Source organism: Eulemur rufifrons, chromosome 8 (assembly GCF_041146395.1).
Source record: "Eulemur rufifrons isolate Redbay chromosome 8, OSU_ERuf_1, whole genome shotgun sequence".
Taxonomy (NCBI): Eukaryota; Metazoa; Chordata; class Mammalia; order Primates; family Lemuridae; genus Eulemur; species Eulemur rufifrons.
In genome coordinates this window covers 88,010,192-88,028,480 of record NC_090990.1, presented here as the reverse complement: position 1 = coordinate 88,028,480, position 18,289 = coordinate 88,010,192, and the positions used below count along the sequence as shown (strand labels likewise).

Here is an 18,289-nt window from a genome sequence, read left to right as displayed (position 1 = left end):
TAGTGGGTTATGGAGCCACTCCAGTTTGACCTCATCTTTACTAATTACATTCGCAAGGACTCTGTTTCCAAATAAGGTCACATCCTGGGGTGCTGGGGTTTAGAACTGCAACGTGTCTTTTTGGGGGGACACAATTCAACCCACATGACGGAGTTTAATGGTAATCTGCTTATTCATCTGTTTCCTTCATTAAGCTGTAGGTCCCTGGGGAAAGTGGCCAGGACTTCATTTTCTCTGTGCCTACTGTAGTGTCTGACACATTGCAAACTCTCCGTCATTGTTTGCTGATTGCATGAATGAAAAAACATGCATGTTAACTACCCTTGTAACAGATTTCTCAGTGTATCAGTATCTTCAAATTCTTCTTTATTTTAGGTAATCTCCGGTAACACCACTCCTTGGTGTCATTATGATCCTAAAAGCCTTTAGCTTTGGAACTGAAGTTTTCCACAGCCTCTGTGGCTCCTCCGTGCCCCAGCCTCTCCCTCCCCAGACTCTACTCTTTGATCTTATTTCTCAATATCCATCAAGTCCATTGTCCCCTTTCTGGCTTTATTGCCTCCCCAGCCAACCTAGACCTCATGTAAAGCCATTTCTAACATACATTCTGAGTCACCTCCAAATCCTCACCCCTTTCACCTTCTGCCACCTGCCTGGCCCATCCCAAGCCTTGGGGTGGCTTCCTGCTGTGCCTCTGCAGCCCTGGGGCTTCCGAGAGCTAGGGAGAATCCCACAGAAACTTGCTGTGGGTATTCATTCTGTAAATCCAACCAGGGGCTCCTGGCAGCATCACAACCTTCTTATTCATTTTTTGTCTTGTACCAAAAAACAATCCACTCTCTTCCAGCACCCAGGTCTGTTCCGGCCCCTCCCTCTCAGCCCTGGACCCGGATCCAGCTTGGGGAAGTCAGAACTCTTGGGCCTGAGCTCCCTCGCCTTCCTTCCGTCTTCCTTCTGGCTCTCCTCCTCCTTTTCCTCTCTCACTCCTGTCTTTGAAATGGATGTGTCCTCAGTGTCATGCCTAAATGCTCCACCTCATTTTTCGTTCCAAGTCCTTAAAGATTTCTGCAGTCTTTACATCCCGGTCAACAATTTCTTGCTTCTGTGCTCATACCCAGACATCCTCTATTCCTTACTCAAATGTCAAATGATCCCCCAACCCTTTAACTCTCCATATGTTTCTTCAAAGTTACTTTCACTGCCTACATCTCTTAAGAAAAATACACACATATGTTGTCTTTGTTTTTGTCATCAATTCATTTCTAAATGAAGATTGTTGACGTTGGTGTTACAGTTATTACCTTGACACTTTAAACTCAATTTGGCAATCTCCCTCTCTCTCTCTGTCTCTTCTCATCCCCCTCACACACACAAGCTCAATTAAACAGTTTAGTTGAGCTTTTGTTTTTTGTTTTTTCCTGGGGGCTTTGCTGTGTGTTAGGCTCTACTACCTGCTGAAGATACAGTGCGGGAAGGACTCCCAGGGTCCCTGCCCTTGAGGGATTAGCACTCTGGTGAGGGAGCCACTAGAGCAAACAAATAAATAAATGCATCACAGATATGAATGAATCAGTGCATTAATGACGTCCTTGATGGCAGAGAATGTGTGTTTATGGGCCAACTTGAAATCTGGGGACTGGGGCCTGTTGAGACAGTGTGTTTAAGTTGAAACTGGGAGATGAGAAAGTACCATCCAGGTTGGAAGGGAGGGAAAGAACATTACAAGCCTTGGGCACCTGGAATGGCCCTGAGGGAGGACAAAGGCCAGCCCCTTCTAGGAACTCTCGGCCACTATGGCTCTGTCATAATGGGCTGGGAGAGAGAGGCGCAGTAGGCAAGGGCTAGATCATGCGGGAGCCGTGATGTCTGGGTAAGAATTCAAAGTCAGGAAGTGGCATGATCCTCTAGCCCAGGGTTTAACCCTCAGCTCCTCAGAGAGGCTCTGCTTAACTGTACATGCTCAAGGACACGTTCCTTTCTTCAGAGCACTCTTCTCAACTTGTGATTATATGTTCACTGAACTCCTGGAAACAGACCCCCACCAGCTTTGCTTCTGCTCCTTTCTGTGTCCCCAGAGCATGGAGCTTGACCCAGGCCAGCTGCTGAATATATATTTGCTGAATGGATGAATGAATTAATGATATTTCTTCATTTATCTTATGTATGATTGGCAATTAGCCTCTATGAGCCTCAGCGAGCTTATCTATAAAATGGGGATATTAAGTGATGAATCACTGGACTTGTTTTGATTGTCTTCTATTCTCGCGTGCTCTATGTTTACCCCCAATCTCTCTCTTTCTGTACTTCTCTCTGTTTCAAATGTCAGCTCTGCTCAGATAGCCACCTGTTGCATGCCTTCCCAGATGCTCACAGACAACACTCCGCCTTTGCAGTCAGTCCAACCATCTTATTTCCTGCCCCTCCAGCCCTGCCCCACCTCTACACACCTAAAATCCTCCTCTGGAACTGCTCGATTCTGTCATGGCAAAATCATTTTCCTGGTCCTTCGGGATCAAAACTCTGAGGCCATCTTCTGCTATTTCCTATTCTTCTACCACTGCTTAAAATAGCTGCTAAGACGTTCTGCTTGAGGGTGCTCCTTCTCTTCCAAATCCACATCTACCCACCACATTCAGACCCTACTTACTCTTTTTTATCCTGATTGCAAAAGTCGGCTCTGCTGGTTCCTCTGTCCCACTCATCCTGCGTTCTCCACTGTGGAAGTGCTCCTCTGTTCAATGTCCCTGAGTGGTCCTAGTGACCTCCCAGGTATGGGTCCAGTTTCATGAACCATTATGATATGGCTCTAATTGATTTTCCCCCATTTCGGATGAGCTGGACCCTTCACTGTTTGTGACGTTCCCCTGACACCATCCCATTGCCCTGAGTTTGTTCACGCCATCCTTCCACAGCCAGCCTCCCCTCCCTTCTGCACCTTCAGCGCCTGGACTCCATGCATCCTTCAGACTCACCTAAAATAGCTCTTCTGCCCAAACCTTTTCCATGCCCCTTGAACAGGACGCGATCTCTTCTTCCACTAAGCTCAATCACTCCCATTTCACTTGGAATTTCACTTTCGTTCTGCCTGGGACTGAGGGTGTGTCCCCACCTCACTGGCCCTTCTGGCCAGCACAGCTCAGTGACTCTCCTTGTTCACCTGCAGCACCAGGTGGTGGTAACATACAGAGGTCATGGCCAGGGCTCTGGTGTCAAAGAGCACCGGGCTTGAGCCCTGATGCTGCCATTAGATAGCTATGAGACTTTTGCTAATGTTTTCTAACTTTCCTATGTCTCACTTTCCCCATCTATTAAATAGAACTAGTATTGCTATCATAGCTGTGCCTTGGGGTTTTTATGAGAATTAAGTGAAATAAATGCAAAGCACGTGGCTCATTGACTACTAGTAAATGTACAATAACTAATTGCTTTTACTTGTTCAATTGCCAGAATTGACAAAATAAATGTCACAGTTTGTTTATGTGTCATTCTTGTTCCATTGGACCATGATCCAGGACAGGGCCAGCCTTCTATCTGTACAGGCCAGCGCTCTCCGTCGTGTCTGCCCCATCAGAGGTGTGTAATAAATGCTCCAGGAATGAATCAGCACATTAATGAAGCCCTTGATGGCAGGGAATGTGTATTAGTCATTTCTGTGTCCCTTGACAGTGTTTAGCAAAATGGTTTTTATATGGCAATTGGTTAATTAATATTTTTCAAGTAAATAAATAAATGAACAAATGATTAATAGTGAAACTTGCTGAATGTATGTTGAATTGAAACAAATTAGCAGACAGGAAAGACTTTGGGAAAGTGGTAAAACCTCTATACTAAATACCAGTCCTTGATGGATATTTTATTCTTTCCTGGCTTACCTACATCGTTGATTTTCCCTGACATTAAATCCTGGAAACGTAGGAAGCTGTGTCTTCTATTGCACACCCCTGTCCCCTATCCTTTGCTTGCCTCTTGTGTCAGTGCTGTCCACTCTCCTGCATTCTGGCTGGAATTTAATGTGTCTTGGTGGAGGAGGAGGCCCCAGGTTTTCACCCTGCTTTGTACAGGGAGGTTGGATTCAGCTGTGAATAGGTGTTGAGCTATTTTTCTTGTACAGGGATGGATTTGCACAGATCCATTACCACACTCTCATGCTGTTCATTTGTGAGCAAAGATGAGTGTCCAGGGGCACACAGCAGGCTGTGCCTGTGGACAGGAGTAAGTGAGACTGACAAGCTTTCAGGAGAACTGAACTTGAAGCCCTGGCTGCAATAGCCTGGGATAAAAATCAACTGAGCCCTTAGATGCAGAACCAGAGAGAAATGGGGGAGGAAACTTACAGTTAGAAGGTGACAACTATTAATATAGTACAGTCATGGCACTGAAACTACATTTATTCATTCATTTAATCTTCTTTTTTTTTTTTTTTTGTTTTTTTTTTTTTTGTTTGTTTGTTTTTTTTTTTTTTGAGACAGAGTCTCACTCTGTTGCCCAGGCTAGAGTGAGTGCTGTGGCGTTAGCCTAGCTCACAGCAACCTCAAACTCCTGAGCTCAAGCGATCCTCCTGTCTCAGCCTCCCGAGTAGCTGGGACTACAGGCATGTGCCACCATGCCCGGCTAATTTTTTCTATATATATTTTTAGCTGTCCATATAATTTCTTTCTATTTTTAGTAGAGATGGGGTCTCGCTCTTGCTCAGGCTGGTCTCGAACTCCTGAGCTCAAACGATCCGCCCACCTCGGCCTCCCAGAGTGCTAGGATTACAGGCGTGAGCCACCGCGCCCGGCCTAATCTTCTTGTAGTCCTGTAAGTAACAGGTAGTTCCCATTGTCACCATTTTCCAGAAAAGGAAAGTAAGGCTTGGAAAGGTTAAATATCTTTAGCTGTGTCAGTTTCAAGCAGTTAGCAAGAGACTTGAATCCAGACTTTGGACTTGAACAGAGAGCTGTCTGTCTCCAGAGCCCACCCACAAAACCCAAGCCACGGTGAGACCGTTCTGGGGTGCTTTGTGTGTGTGACTGCAAGGGACCCTGATCTCAGCTGGCTCTGTTCTTCCTGACTGCTTTCAGTGTCTGCGGCAGCTGCCAGGAGTGTAAGAGAGGAGGAGGAGAGCCATCGTTAAGTCCCACAAGCCATCTGACCCCCCTACACACAAAGACAATTTTGCAGCTGTGACAATGTGTGTGAGTTTGCAAGTGTGTGTGTGCATGTGTCACATGTGCATGGCCACATGTGTGTGTGTGGGAGTGGGCATCTATACCCTTGGATGCATTTATGAATGTAAGGAAATCTCAATTTTGCATAATACTGTTTTAATGGAACTGTTGATCTGTGGAAATAAAAATGACTGACAATTTTTTAAAAAGGAATGTACATCTTACATAATTGTGGTGAGATTTGGGATCTCTTGATTCATCAATAAAGGGGACAGGAAGGAACTCAATGTGCTTCACCTCTCATTATTATTCAGAAATTTCTGAAAAATGGGTTCCAATGAATTCCTAGGGTAGATTACAATTTCCATTTTAATGGCAATCACATTTTACAAAATGCCAAGCTCATCCATACAGACCATCTAGGGTGTGAATGAGCACATGTTAGGTCAGCAATTCACAACCTGTTGTGTGTGTTAGAATCATCCACCTAACTTTTTAAAAATACCAATGCTTGGCCCAACCCTAGATTTGTGGAATGAGAGCACCTGGTGGATCTGATATGCCCCAACATTTGAGAACAATTCTGCTAGACATCACTTGTAAGAGACACTGTGATAAAAGAGATTCAGTAGCTATGTCAATGAGAGAACACTTGAAGAGGAGGACAGATAAACAACAGACTCTAATACAGCATAGTGTATGCTAAAATTGCCCTGTGAAAAGACAGGCAAGGGAGCAGGTCATTCTTCCTGTGCACTACCAATCCCTCCTGCTCCACGCACTGCTCTGCACCTAGAGGCCAGTGGTGGACAGGCCAAGCTGATGTCCAGCCAACAGCCCTGCATGTGGGCCCAGTATTGTCTTGGTGCACTTTCTCCATCAGCTTCATGTCCACAGTGGTGAGAGGAGCAGAGCATGGTGTGGGAGAAAGCTCAGGCTGTGCACTGTGCAAGCCATGATAACCTTCACCTCTGCCTTTACTAGCTCTGTGACCTTGGGCAACTAAAATGACCTTGCTGAACTTCTGTTTACCTTTGCCACATGGGGATAATAGCTATATAGCTATAGAGTTCTCTAGGTGACTGTGAAATGACATATGGATGGCACTGAGCATAGTGCCTACCTGGCATGTGGGAATGTTCTGTAAATGGCAGCTGCTTTTTCTGACCCACTCAACATTTCTTCCCTTTGCCTTATATAATCCTTGATCCCAAGATATACAGGGGTCCTGCAAGTATCTGTGCCAACTTTCCCCATATGAAGACAGATGAACTCTGCCTCTGCCTTCTCTGATGACCCTTAAGTGAAAGGAAAATCTAACCTTTCTCTCTCTAAGTCAGGTGTTGGGAATCAAGACACGAATCTCTCCTGCATAACTAGGGTCCGTGGCAGTGTCTCCTCACTTCCCTTATTCTCTGACTTGCTTTTTTGTTAACACAAAGACCAAGCATGAGTTCTATATATGTGTACATATACATCTGTATATGTGTGTTTGTCTTCATTGCCACTTTTTTGGGCAAGGTTGTATCCCTAAATTCCAAAATCTGGGGGCAAAGTTACAACATTTTGTTCAAGATCATCATTTTCAAAATCATTATATATGCTTCTAAAATTTCATCAGGCAAAACCCCTTTCCAACATTCAGGATCAGAATTCCTATGAACATGTGAATAATAATAATAGTGAACATTTATTCAGAACTTACTATAGCCCAAGGTTATTGAAAGTTATTTGCTTGTATTTAAAAAATCATTCCACCCTGTGTGGTTGATGAGGTGGATACTATTATTATGCCCATTTATGGATGAGAAAACTGAGCCACAGAGAGGCAGGGATTGTGTCACCTTTTCACTGCTCTATCTTTAAATGAGACAATTTACGTAAAGCACACACACGCGCATATATATAAAATAGAGAATGACAACTACCCCAAAAAATTGTTTAAAAATTAGTAATCAAAGATTATCAAGGATCTGAAGCACACTTTTTCAACAGTATGAGGTTTGTGTGGCATATGCCATGCAGTATGATCCCCACTGTGTGTGTGGAGAAGTGGAGGCTCTCTGGAGCTCGTGCATGCTCAGGGTCAGGGGAGCAGAAGCAAGTCGGACTGGTAGCTTCCATCTAGGGCCCCTTCCTTATATCTCATTTCCTATAAGATGCCGAAAGATGAGCTGGGATGGCGGCACTCTAGTCAGGAGCAGAAACTGCGCACGCTTAATTACCGCAAGGAGGCCTCAGTGACAGGCACAGGGCAGGCAGGTGGGTGGACGTGGTGGTGATGGCTTTGAGTCTGATGGCCTCTGTTTTCTCAGGGATGTGAGAAGTAGATCATTAGCTGAGGGAGAGGATTAGCAGTGTCAGAGGTTTGAGGAGAAAGAAGAAGGCATGACATAGTGATCTGGAGAGAGGGAGAGCAAATGGACAAGGAAAATGTAGTTTAATCGCCGGGCAATGCTCTGAGCCCACTTGAGGTTAGTGGTCAGGAGCTTAAAATAAGACCAGTCAGTGTGGTGGCCAACTGCGTCTGTCGGTGCGAACATAGAAAGGGAGCCACAGGGTTGCCGAGTGGGACCAGTGTTGGAGAGTTTCAGACAAGCATGATGAGGCACTGGAGGGGTGTGGGAGTTGAGGTTACATGCACCGGAGTGATTCCAGTAATGGATGACAGGATTTCATCTGATTCAAGAAGGAAGAGGGTACATGGGGTGGGAGAGGGTCAGGGAAACTGTGGTAGGATGGATGGATTTCTAAGGCAGCTAGAAAATTGTTGTGGTGTTAGAAAGAGTAAGCTGGGAAGGTAGGAGGTGATGCTCAGATATTGAGATTCTTGAAATTGAGACCAAGGAAGGGTGGCATATTTGGTAATCTAGGATATGACCAAGGTAGTAGGAGGGTAGGAGACAGGATTGTTGGGGGAGCTGACTTGAATATTAAAAGGATCATCTACTTAAACTGTTTAATATTAGAATGTAATGTAAGATGTATTGTAATAAAATTTGAGTTTAAAAAAAATAAAAGGATCATCTAAGTACACACTGAACTTACCAAAAATTATGGGAAAATGTTGGCAAGGCCAGTGATCCAGGCTCTGAAATGAGGAGGGAGGACGGGGCGAGGCAGTGCTGGCCCGGCTGCAGGAGGAGAGGAGTGCAGAGAAGGGTCTGGTGGCATGGGTTAGTGAGCTCAGCCAAGCCCACAGAGTTAAGGGGTGGTAGGGCCGGGTTTTAAACTGACTCAGTCTGGTTTCACTCCTAACTACTTTTGCTGGTTACTGATGAATATGTTACTTTTCTGTGTAAAAAATTCTAAATGAATTTGTTTACTTAGGAATAGACATTAAATAATTAATACAATCGCATCAATATTTAATTTTTATTTACATGAGATGTATATGTGAAAAGATAACACAATGAGCATCACAATTCATTTTCTAAAGGTAAAATTAGAAATACACTTTCTATTCACCAAATGAGAATGTTAATTATAATGAATAATGATAGCTAGTATTTATTGAATTTTTTCTATGTGCCAGCCCTGTGCTAAGTATATATGTGCTCATTTAACAACTGTAAGTGTTATTTTATCAACATTTTATTGTATCCACTGGAACACTCCAATGCTGGTTGAACTCAACAACCCTGTGACTCCATTCCTGTGTTTGCACAAATGGATGCAGTTGGCCACCACACTGATAGGTCTCATTTTAAATCCCTGACCCTATTTTCCTCCAGCTTCAAGTGGGCTCTGAATACTGCCCGATGATCAACATTTATCAACTCTAGCTACTATTTTGCACACATTTTATAGATGAAAATATAGTCACGCGCTGCATAATGATGTTTCAATCAATGAAGGACTGTGTATATAATGGTGGTCTCATAAGATCATAATACTGTATTTTTCCTGTACCTTTTCTATGTTTAGATGCACAGATACCACTATGTCATAATTGCCTACAGTATTCAATACAGTAACATGCTATGCAAGTTTATACTCTAGGAACAATAAGCTATAGAATATAGACTAGGTGTGTAGCAGGCTATACCATCTAGGATGTTTGCACAGTGACAAAATTACCTAATGATGCATTTCTCAGAATGTGTCCCCATTGCTAAGCAACACATGACTATACTGAGGTTGAAAAAATCCAGGGATTTATCTGAGGTCATATAGTTTAATGATTGCCTGATCCAGGACACAAGCCCAACCAACCCTCAACCTCATTTGTGATGTAGTTGAGGTCTTTATTGAGCATCTGCCATGTGATGGCACTATCCTAGACATTGAGGGTATAGCAGTTGTGAAGGCAAGTTTCTTTATATCTGATGAGGGGAAAATACTAACTAAATATTTAATATATCAATTATAGCTATAGGTTCTATAAAGGAAAGTGCAGGATGTCACGAGAGAATATAACAAGGGTACTCCCTAGTCTTGGAGCACCAGGGAAGACCTATTTGAGGATGTCATTTTTAAGAATTTTAAGCTATACTATTTTAAAGAATAGTCTAAGTTATCCAAGTGTATGGGAGGGTCAACTCCAGATGGGGAAACACATCTGCAAAGGCCCTGAAGCATGACAGCATCCTATATAAACTTAGGGCATCATTATCCATCTTTATTCTTATAAATTTCTGATAAAGCCACAGTTTTACCAGATAATCTAGAGATTGGCCATTCCAGGTATTTATTTCTCCCAGAACTGGTAGTGATTGTGAAGACAGTGACACACAACAGTCTCCCCATTTATCATCAGGATCAGTTGAAACATGGAATTGTTCAGCTGACGGCAGAGCTAGAAAACTAATTTTTGGCATTTTTTCCCTCCCGCCTCCTTCTCTTGTATATCTTGCAAACTACCTTTTTCCAGAGCACTTTTTAAAATGAACTTCTATTCTCTCTTTCTTTCACTGGTCCCTTCTTATAGATGCATTTACCTAGTTAAGAAAAGGAACATTTGCTCCAAGCTCTCACACCACATATGGGCATGGTATCCTACACTGGTGCCCCACAGTGTTGCGAATAGCTGGGCAGGAGCTTTACAAAACCACGCTTCCACCAGAAACGTAGCCAATGTGGGACAGAGGCAGGCTTGAAAGGATGTGCTTTCATTTAACTAGAGACAAATATTTTCATTTGTAAAATGTTTCCTTTAGTGACAGGTGGAAGAATATGTAAGATCAGAAAAAGCTCATAGTTTCTAAAAGCTCTTCATGAAACACCTCATACATCATTGCCTCCGGCTGAAAGATTCCCTCTGCACTGGACTGTATAAAAAGAACACACACACACACACACACACACACACCTCGTACATGCATACATAGATACATAGATACATACATACATACGTATATTCTCTCTCACTCTATTCCCAACCTATTTTCTATCTATCTATTATCTATCTATCTGTCTATTATCTATCATCAATCTATTTATTCATCTCTATTTCTCCTCCCTCCCTGAGCTGGAAAGCCTTCCACAGGAAGCCCATTAGCACACGTGCTGGCCAATAGCTTCTGAGCTCTGTTTCCAGGTGCCACAGTTAGGTGGAAAGCTGGGACTAGCCCTAAATCAAAAGCAGCATTTAAGGGACCTAGAAAAGCAGCATTTAAGGGACCTTCGTCTAGAACAGAAGTGGTCCCTTGCCGCACTGAGAAAGCCCGTGTGAAGGGAGCACCCAGTCAGGCTCGCTCTGCAGGGTCTTTACTCACCCAGCTGGGTCTAGGAGTTATAGTGGAAGAAATGCCCAAGTAACCAGGGTGAAGGCCAAACATCAAGTAGTGGTCACAGCCAACTTTTGGCCAATGACATCACCAAGACTAAGGGAAAATGCCTGCAACAGCGGATGTGTCCTGGGGAAGAAGAGAGGATTTAGGAGAGAAACTGAAAGCTTGGAAATTGCCCATGCTGAGAGAAGACACTGAATAGAGTGTGGGTATTGTGGGAGACAGGAGGAGAAAAGAAAGGGCAAATAAAAGAGAACAGTTCTCAGCATACACAATTTGCACATGGGTCCTGCTGAGTGCTGTCCTTCTGTTACAGTGGGGCTCCTCTGTGGCACAGATACACCCCTGCATGGGGCGGGGGATCCGAGGTAGTTCCTGAGTCGGCCTGTGATGGCCTGAATGGGGGTCACCTGCAGCCGCCCACGCGGGATCACCCAGGATGATGTTCAGGGTCTTGGTTTGTTAGAGTGAAGATCTTAACAAACAAGCTCTGTTCTAAGAGGTTGTGAATGGGTTGCCCAATGCAGAGGAAAGACAATACTGAAGCCACATATCAAAGTGGAGACAAGAGACTGAGGGTTCTTCCAATTCCAATGACAGAGTTCAACCTCCTGCCCCATGTCTGGCCTGACTCTGGCCATGGGCTCCTCGATGGCCTAGGGCCCTTCTGCAAAACTGGTATCGGCACAGTCTGCTCAGTAATGCCACCTGCCCTTGCTGGAAGAGCACTCTTGCTGCCATGGGTGTTAATAGATAGAAGCTGAGGTGGAAATGATTTTCTTTGCCACTCACTCTCCTCCCCAGCTCTAACTCTGAAAACCAAACACAAGTTTCCATCTACATAGATGCCTCTACTTCCCTGGCCCCAGACAGGGGTCCAGGTTGCTCTTCTGACTTGGGCTGTGTCAGGCAGCTCCTCCCCAGATCATTTTCCCTGATGAGGAGGGAAGTGCCTTCTCTGTGGTCTGAGCCTGTAAAGACATGAGCAGGAGCTGCTGGAGGCCAAGTCCCCCCGCGTACGCGTACACTAGTTTTGGGAGAATGAAGCCCGTAGTGTGAGAAGCAGAGCAAAGAGAGGTGAGGGACAGTTATAAGGTCCTTTAGACCCTGTTTCCAGGCATCCCACAGGCAATTTCCATCTAAGCCTGTATATAGGACTCAGCGATGGGCCTCTTTTTGGTGAGGCCTGTTCGTCTTTTGTACTTTAACTTGCATTCAAACAACCCTAATACAGAGGCCTCTCCTCTTTCAGTTGCTCTCAAGTAAGTCAGTTTCAAAGTGTTTTCAGCATTTTAGGTCCATCTCTTGATTGCTTTGCCACTGCCTTTTCCTGTGTGGCCCTCTGTGGCTTTTCCACTCATGTGCACCAAACTCCCCCAACCATCCTTGCATGTACTGCCAACACCCAGCCTTCCTCGCACCAGGAAGGGTGATCTACCACCACCCACTCCCACTTAGCTTATTTCCTATAGATCCATTCCCCTTCCATTTTAACATTTGCATTGATTTATCTGGGTCTGTATGTGTTTCTTTAGAAAAACTGTAGATTCCTTTGAGGACAAGAATCTCCTTATCCCAATTCTGCTGCCTAATATCACAGTTCACACATAATAGGCCTCTTCAAATATTTGCTAAATAAATCAAATAAGATTTCCCATCTTTATGGCAGATCCTCCCTTGCTAGTGGAAAGAAAGTAAGTAAATTCCCTTTTATTCCTTTGCTGCTACAATTTACAGCTCTCTGACTCTTCTTGCCATTTCACAACAGGCTCTGGCCTCCTCTTTGTGTTTAATGTCAACACTGTGGAGTTAGGTGCTCAGTCAAGTGATCGCTGGCGGGAGGTGGGAGGTGGGGGGTCTGACTTTGACCTTTCCATACTCACTTTGCCTCCCTGCCAGCCAGTACAAAGACGTTTGCAGTCTGAGTTAAAGCCTGGTGCTGGCATTGCATTTGCCACTTAGGGCAAGACACTTCTTCCTCTATCGAAATTTGGAGATCACTCCTCATTGTAGTATTTATATTTGATCCAGATAATTAGAAAATTTAACTTATTTAATAAATGCCTCCATGGCACTCACTAAATGCCAGGCACTGTTCTGAGCACTTTAATTATATTGGCTAATTCCTCTTCATGACAACTTTGCTGGATTGATAAAATTGTTATTATTAGTCTCATCTTACAAATGAGGACATGGGGATACAGAATGATTAATGGACCTGCCCACAGTCACACAGTGATTGGCAGCTGAGCTGAAATAGGCAGGCTGACTCCAGACCCCATGTCCTAACCACTGTGCCCTGCTGCCTCTAAACGTGATTAGGACGGGGTCTGCACTGCATATCTCTGCACCCTTTGCACCCTTTGGATTTGAGTTGACTTAATTTTCAGGCCCCTCAAGACCTGGAGGTCTCTTTGACCTAATGTACCTAGCAACATGTGGATGTGTGCTTAATAAATGTTTCCAAGCTCATTGACTCATTAAATATGGCTTGAATACAGGTTTATTTGTGTTGTTCTATGCAGTTAATTGTTCACATTATAATCAATGCCAGTCTTAAGATTTGGCTCCTCAAAATATATTTTCAAACAACCTAGGAACTACGCCAAGAATTAACTCTAATTATACATTATATCAGTTTTGAGTGCTAGAAATGACTGAAACTCAAAATGTATGCTGTTTAATACTATTAAACTGGCAGTAAATAAAATGTGATTCTACCCAAAATAGAGATAAATCAAATTGCATGTCCCTCTTCTTTTTTTACTGCCTCTTCTAGGTGTCTAGGATCATATTGGACATTTTTTCTCATGATTTCTAGACTTTTTCTAGAATCAATATATATTTTTCTGCTGCCCATAAGCCACCACTTACTGTTGAGCAGAAAAGAACCAAATTCAAACCCTGCTCTCTGGGTTCACCTACAATGAACAGAACAAACATGAAAAACACCTGGATGGGAGGCTTTTTATTTGATGCAGGAGTTATTCATAGTACAGTGTTTGGGTACTTTTTGGAGCCAATTTTTGTTGCCTCAAGATATTTCTAAATTGAACCCCACAAATAAAGTGTTTATAAATAGTAAGCGTAAATAATGAACACATTCATCCCACCTGCTCCCTCCCACATAGTCCCAGTGGCTGCCCCTTGCAACCACCAACTCCTTGGGTAGTTAGTTGGTTAGCTGGTTGGGTTAGGTTGATGGTTCTCAACCCTATCAGACCCAGCACCTATTTTATAGCAAATATTTTAAACCCTTTTTATTATTCTTAAATAAAATACATAAATAATAAATCTGTATACACAAAATTTCCACAAATAAATGTAATGCCTTAACAGTAATTAAAGGAGAAAAAATAATTTACACTGATATAATAACTATATTAACATATAATAATTATATTTTAACATGCCATTATAATAACTATTTTAATATGCTATTATAATAGAATAAATAATGAATTTAGCAGACATTTGCACCTAAGGTATATTCACTGTAATATAATACATAATGTAATATATAATACTCAATATATGTAACAGCAATATATACTAATAGGCATGTACTGTATTAGTGATTCAAAGTGATTATACACTCCACCAAAAGACTCCTAGAATTGATAAGTAAATTTAACAAAATCTCAGATTACAAAATTAATGTATACAAATCAGTAGTGTTTCTAATTAGTGTGCAGTCAAGAGAGTCAAATCAAGAACTCAACACAATTTACCATAGCTACAAAGAAAATAAAATATTTAGAAATATACTTAAGCAAGGAGGTGAAAGATGTCTACAAGGAGTACTACAAAACATTGATGAAAGAAATCACAGATGACACAAACAAAAGGAAAAATATTTCATGCTTATGGATTGGAAGAATCAACATTGTTAAAATGTCCATACTACCCAAAGTGATTTATAGATCAACATAATTCCCATCAAAATACCAATGTCATTTTTCACAAACCTAGAAAAAAACAATCCTAAACTTCACATGGAACCAAAAAAGAACCCAAATAGCCAAAGCAATCCTAAGAAAACAAACAAACAAACAAACAAACAAAAAACAAATCTGAAGACATCACATTACCTGACTCCAAATTATACTACAGGGCTATATTAACCAAAACATCATGGTACTGGTATAAAGGTAGACACATAGACAATGGAACAGAGTAGAGAACTTAGAAATAAAGCCATATACCTACAACCAACTGATTTTCAACAAGGCAGACAAAGATATACACTGGGGAAAGGGTACCCTATTCAATAAATGGTGCTAGGAAAATTGGATAATCACATGCAGATGAATGAAACTGGATTCCTATCTCTCACCATATACAAAAATTAACTCAATATGGATTAAAGGCTCAAATGTAAGACCTGAAAGCATAAAAATTCTAGAAGAAAATATAGGAAAAACTCTTCTGGACATTAGCCTGTGCAGAAAATATATGAGTAAGACCCCAAAAGCAAATACAACAATAATAAAAATAAATAAATGAGACTTAATTAAACTTAAAATTTTCTGTATAGCAAAAGAAATAATTAACAGAGTAAATAGACAGTCTACATAATATGAGAAAATATTGGCAAATTATACATCTGAAAAAGGACTAATATCCAGATTCTAAAAAGAACTCAAGCAAATCAATAAGAAAAAAACAAATAACCCCATCAAAAAGTGGGCAAAAGACCTGAACAGATTTTTTTTTCAAAAGAAGATAGACAAATGGCCAAGAAACATGACAATATCACTAATCATCAGGGAAGTGCAAATTAAAACAACGAGATACCACCTTACCTCTGTCAGAATGGTCATTAATAAAAAGTCAAAAAACAATAGATGTTGCCCCAGATATGGTAAAAAGGGAATGCTTATACACTGTTAGTGGGAATGTAAATTAGTACAATCTCTATGGAAAACAGTGTAGAGATTTCTCAAAGAACTAAAGTAGATCTACCATTCAATCCAGCAATCCTAATACTGGGTATCTACCCAAAGGAAAATAAGTCATTGTACAAAAAAGACACCTGCACCTGAATGTTTATCACAACACAATTCACAATTGCAAAGATGTGGAATCAACCTAAGTGCCCATCAACTTAGGAGAAGATAAGAAAATGTGGAGCGGATAAAGAAAATATATACACCATGGAGTACTACTCAGCCATAAATTGGGATGAAATAATGGCTTTTGCAGTAACCTGGATGAAACTGGAGACTATTATTCTAGGTGAAGTCTCTCAGGAATGAAAAAACAAATACCACATGTTCTCACTTATAAGTGAGAGGTAAATGAGGGGTATATAGGGTATTAAAATAAAGTGGTGTAATGGATATTGAAACCAAAGAAGGGGAAAGGGTAGATAGGGAGTGAGGGATAAAATCTACCTGTTGGGTACAATGTACACTATTCTGGTGATGGGTACATTAAAAGCCCTGACTTCAGCATTATAGAATTCATCCATGTAACAAAAAACGCTTGTATTCCCTAAATCTATTGAAATTAAAAAAAGAGAAAAAAGTGATTATACAATGTGTAATCTTCCCTCAATTTACATAATAGTGGTGTACCGAGAAAATTCATCTTATATTGACACTGTATAAACTACTTTGTGCTTATATGTGAATGAAGTTAACATCTAGGCTTAGATCATTAGAAGGAGGTTTTCAACACCTAACTAAATGTCCACCATGACATCCAAAAGCTTATAGGACATGGGGAAAGTATTTGTTGTGCAGAACTGTCCTGAGCACTGTATTATTCTAGCCTTCCTGGCCCTACCTTTTAAAGGTAGGGGCCAGTATTGCCCCCCACCCCCAATCATTGTATCATTCAAGAAGCGCCATAACTTTTCCCAAAAGCCCTCTATTGGATGATATTCTCTGCACTGAAAACCACTGTGTTAACTCCTAGTATTAGATGTAGCCCCAAATAGTAGTGACGATTTATTTTTCTGACTTTTTGTAGTCCTTGAAAACCAAAGGAATGTCTACAGTGAAATCATCAACAATTGGGTGAGTTAGGAGGCTGAGTTCCATGGAAGTAAGGTCTAAGTCTATCTAGTGCGTGCAATAGCTCAGTACTTGGCATGGGATCTGGGTGTTACCAGCTCTTGCTTGAATGAGTAAATGATTTGGGGTTTCCCTATCCAGGTTAATTAAAAGATATACACTATTTAAAACAAATAGTTTTGTGACTTTCTAGTACATGTGACAATACCCAGACATTCACTAGAAGATTACAGTTATGAATTATTTGCCAATTCCATTTCAATTGTTTCTGTTTGAATGAGTGACGTAAAATGTTTGATGACATTTTGAACCTATCAAAGACTCAGAGTCTATATGTAATTTTGAGTAAGGGAACATGCTGAAGACTCTGTATGAGCTGTGGCCTAAGAGGTTTGCTTAATTTTTCACAATGGTCTGTTAGGCAGCTATTGTTTATTAACCCTATTTTTAGCAATGAAGAAATTAGGCTCAGCAAAGCAAATAGTCTGCTCAAAGTCACACAGTTGGTTCAATAGTCTGAATAGTCTGAATTCTGAACTATCTCAAGAAATCACACTGCCCCTCTTTCTTAAGTGAGACCAAACTAGGTTTCTGTAAACGTACATTTGAAGGACTATGAATTACAGATATGTAAAGTCCACTTTAGTATAATTTTACTCTATATGTAGCTCCAATTGTTTATTAAATTCCATTTTCCTAGTGGTTCGGGAACTTTTACATTGGTCCTGATCTTGGTCAGGTTCTAGGATTCCAGGCTGTGTGTGAGCTGACATTCATGAGCTTCTGGCGGGCAGGGGATATGTCTTCTTCATCTCTGGGTCTGCACAACCTGCCATGGTGTCTGGCACAAAGTGGGTGTTCAGCAAGTGTTTGTTGAGCTGCCTTTAATTGAATGACGTTTCTTCTTTTAGGCCTTGGCCTTACACAATATTTCAGCGAGGCTTTGACCTGGTTTTGGGAGAGCAGCCCTCTGATAAAATATTCAGGTAAGTGGTTGTCTAGGGACTTGCTTACATACGTCTGCAAGCCGTACATCTTACTTCCCACTGGACTGACTTTCCTAGTGGTAAGGTACAAAATAGGAAACACTCTCCGTTGTTCTGCCTGCCTAGTAGCAAAAGTGCCTGCCCCAAATCATACCCAGTGACAACAAGGAGGACTTCGAAGTTAAACTGAGTCTGTTTGGGTCCTGGCTTCCTTCCTTGCCGGCTCCGTGAACCTCAGTAATTAACTAACCCCTCGGAACTTCCAGTTTCTGCATGTGCTAAATGGGGCTATATTACATACCTGGCTGGATTGTTGTGAGGGATAAATCATTGTTTCTGTGCCAGTCCCTGGCACAGAAACTGGCACAGAGCAGGCAATTAATGTCAGCTCCTGCCTCTCC

General features: G+C 41.8%; 1 protein-coding gene across 2 annotated transcripts in view; it reads left to right on the top strand.

The window, feature by feature from the left end:
• Window positions 1-18,289, top strand: part of ASTN1 (astrotactin 1) — a 308,529-nt gene that overhangs the window by 188,714 nt on the left and 101,526 nt on the right. For both annotated transcript variants that reach the window (XM_069478389.1, XM_069478388.1), the window contains exon 9: window positions 17,814-17,888. In XM_069478389.1, the coding sequence (XP_069334490.1) occupies window positions 17,814-17,888 (75 nt within the window). The remainder of the gene's footprint in view (window positions 1-17,813; window positions 17,889-18,289) is intronic.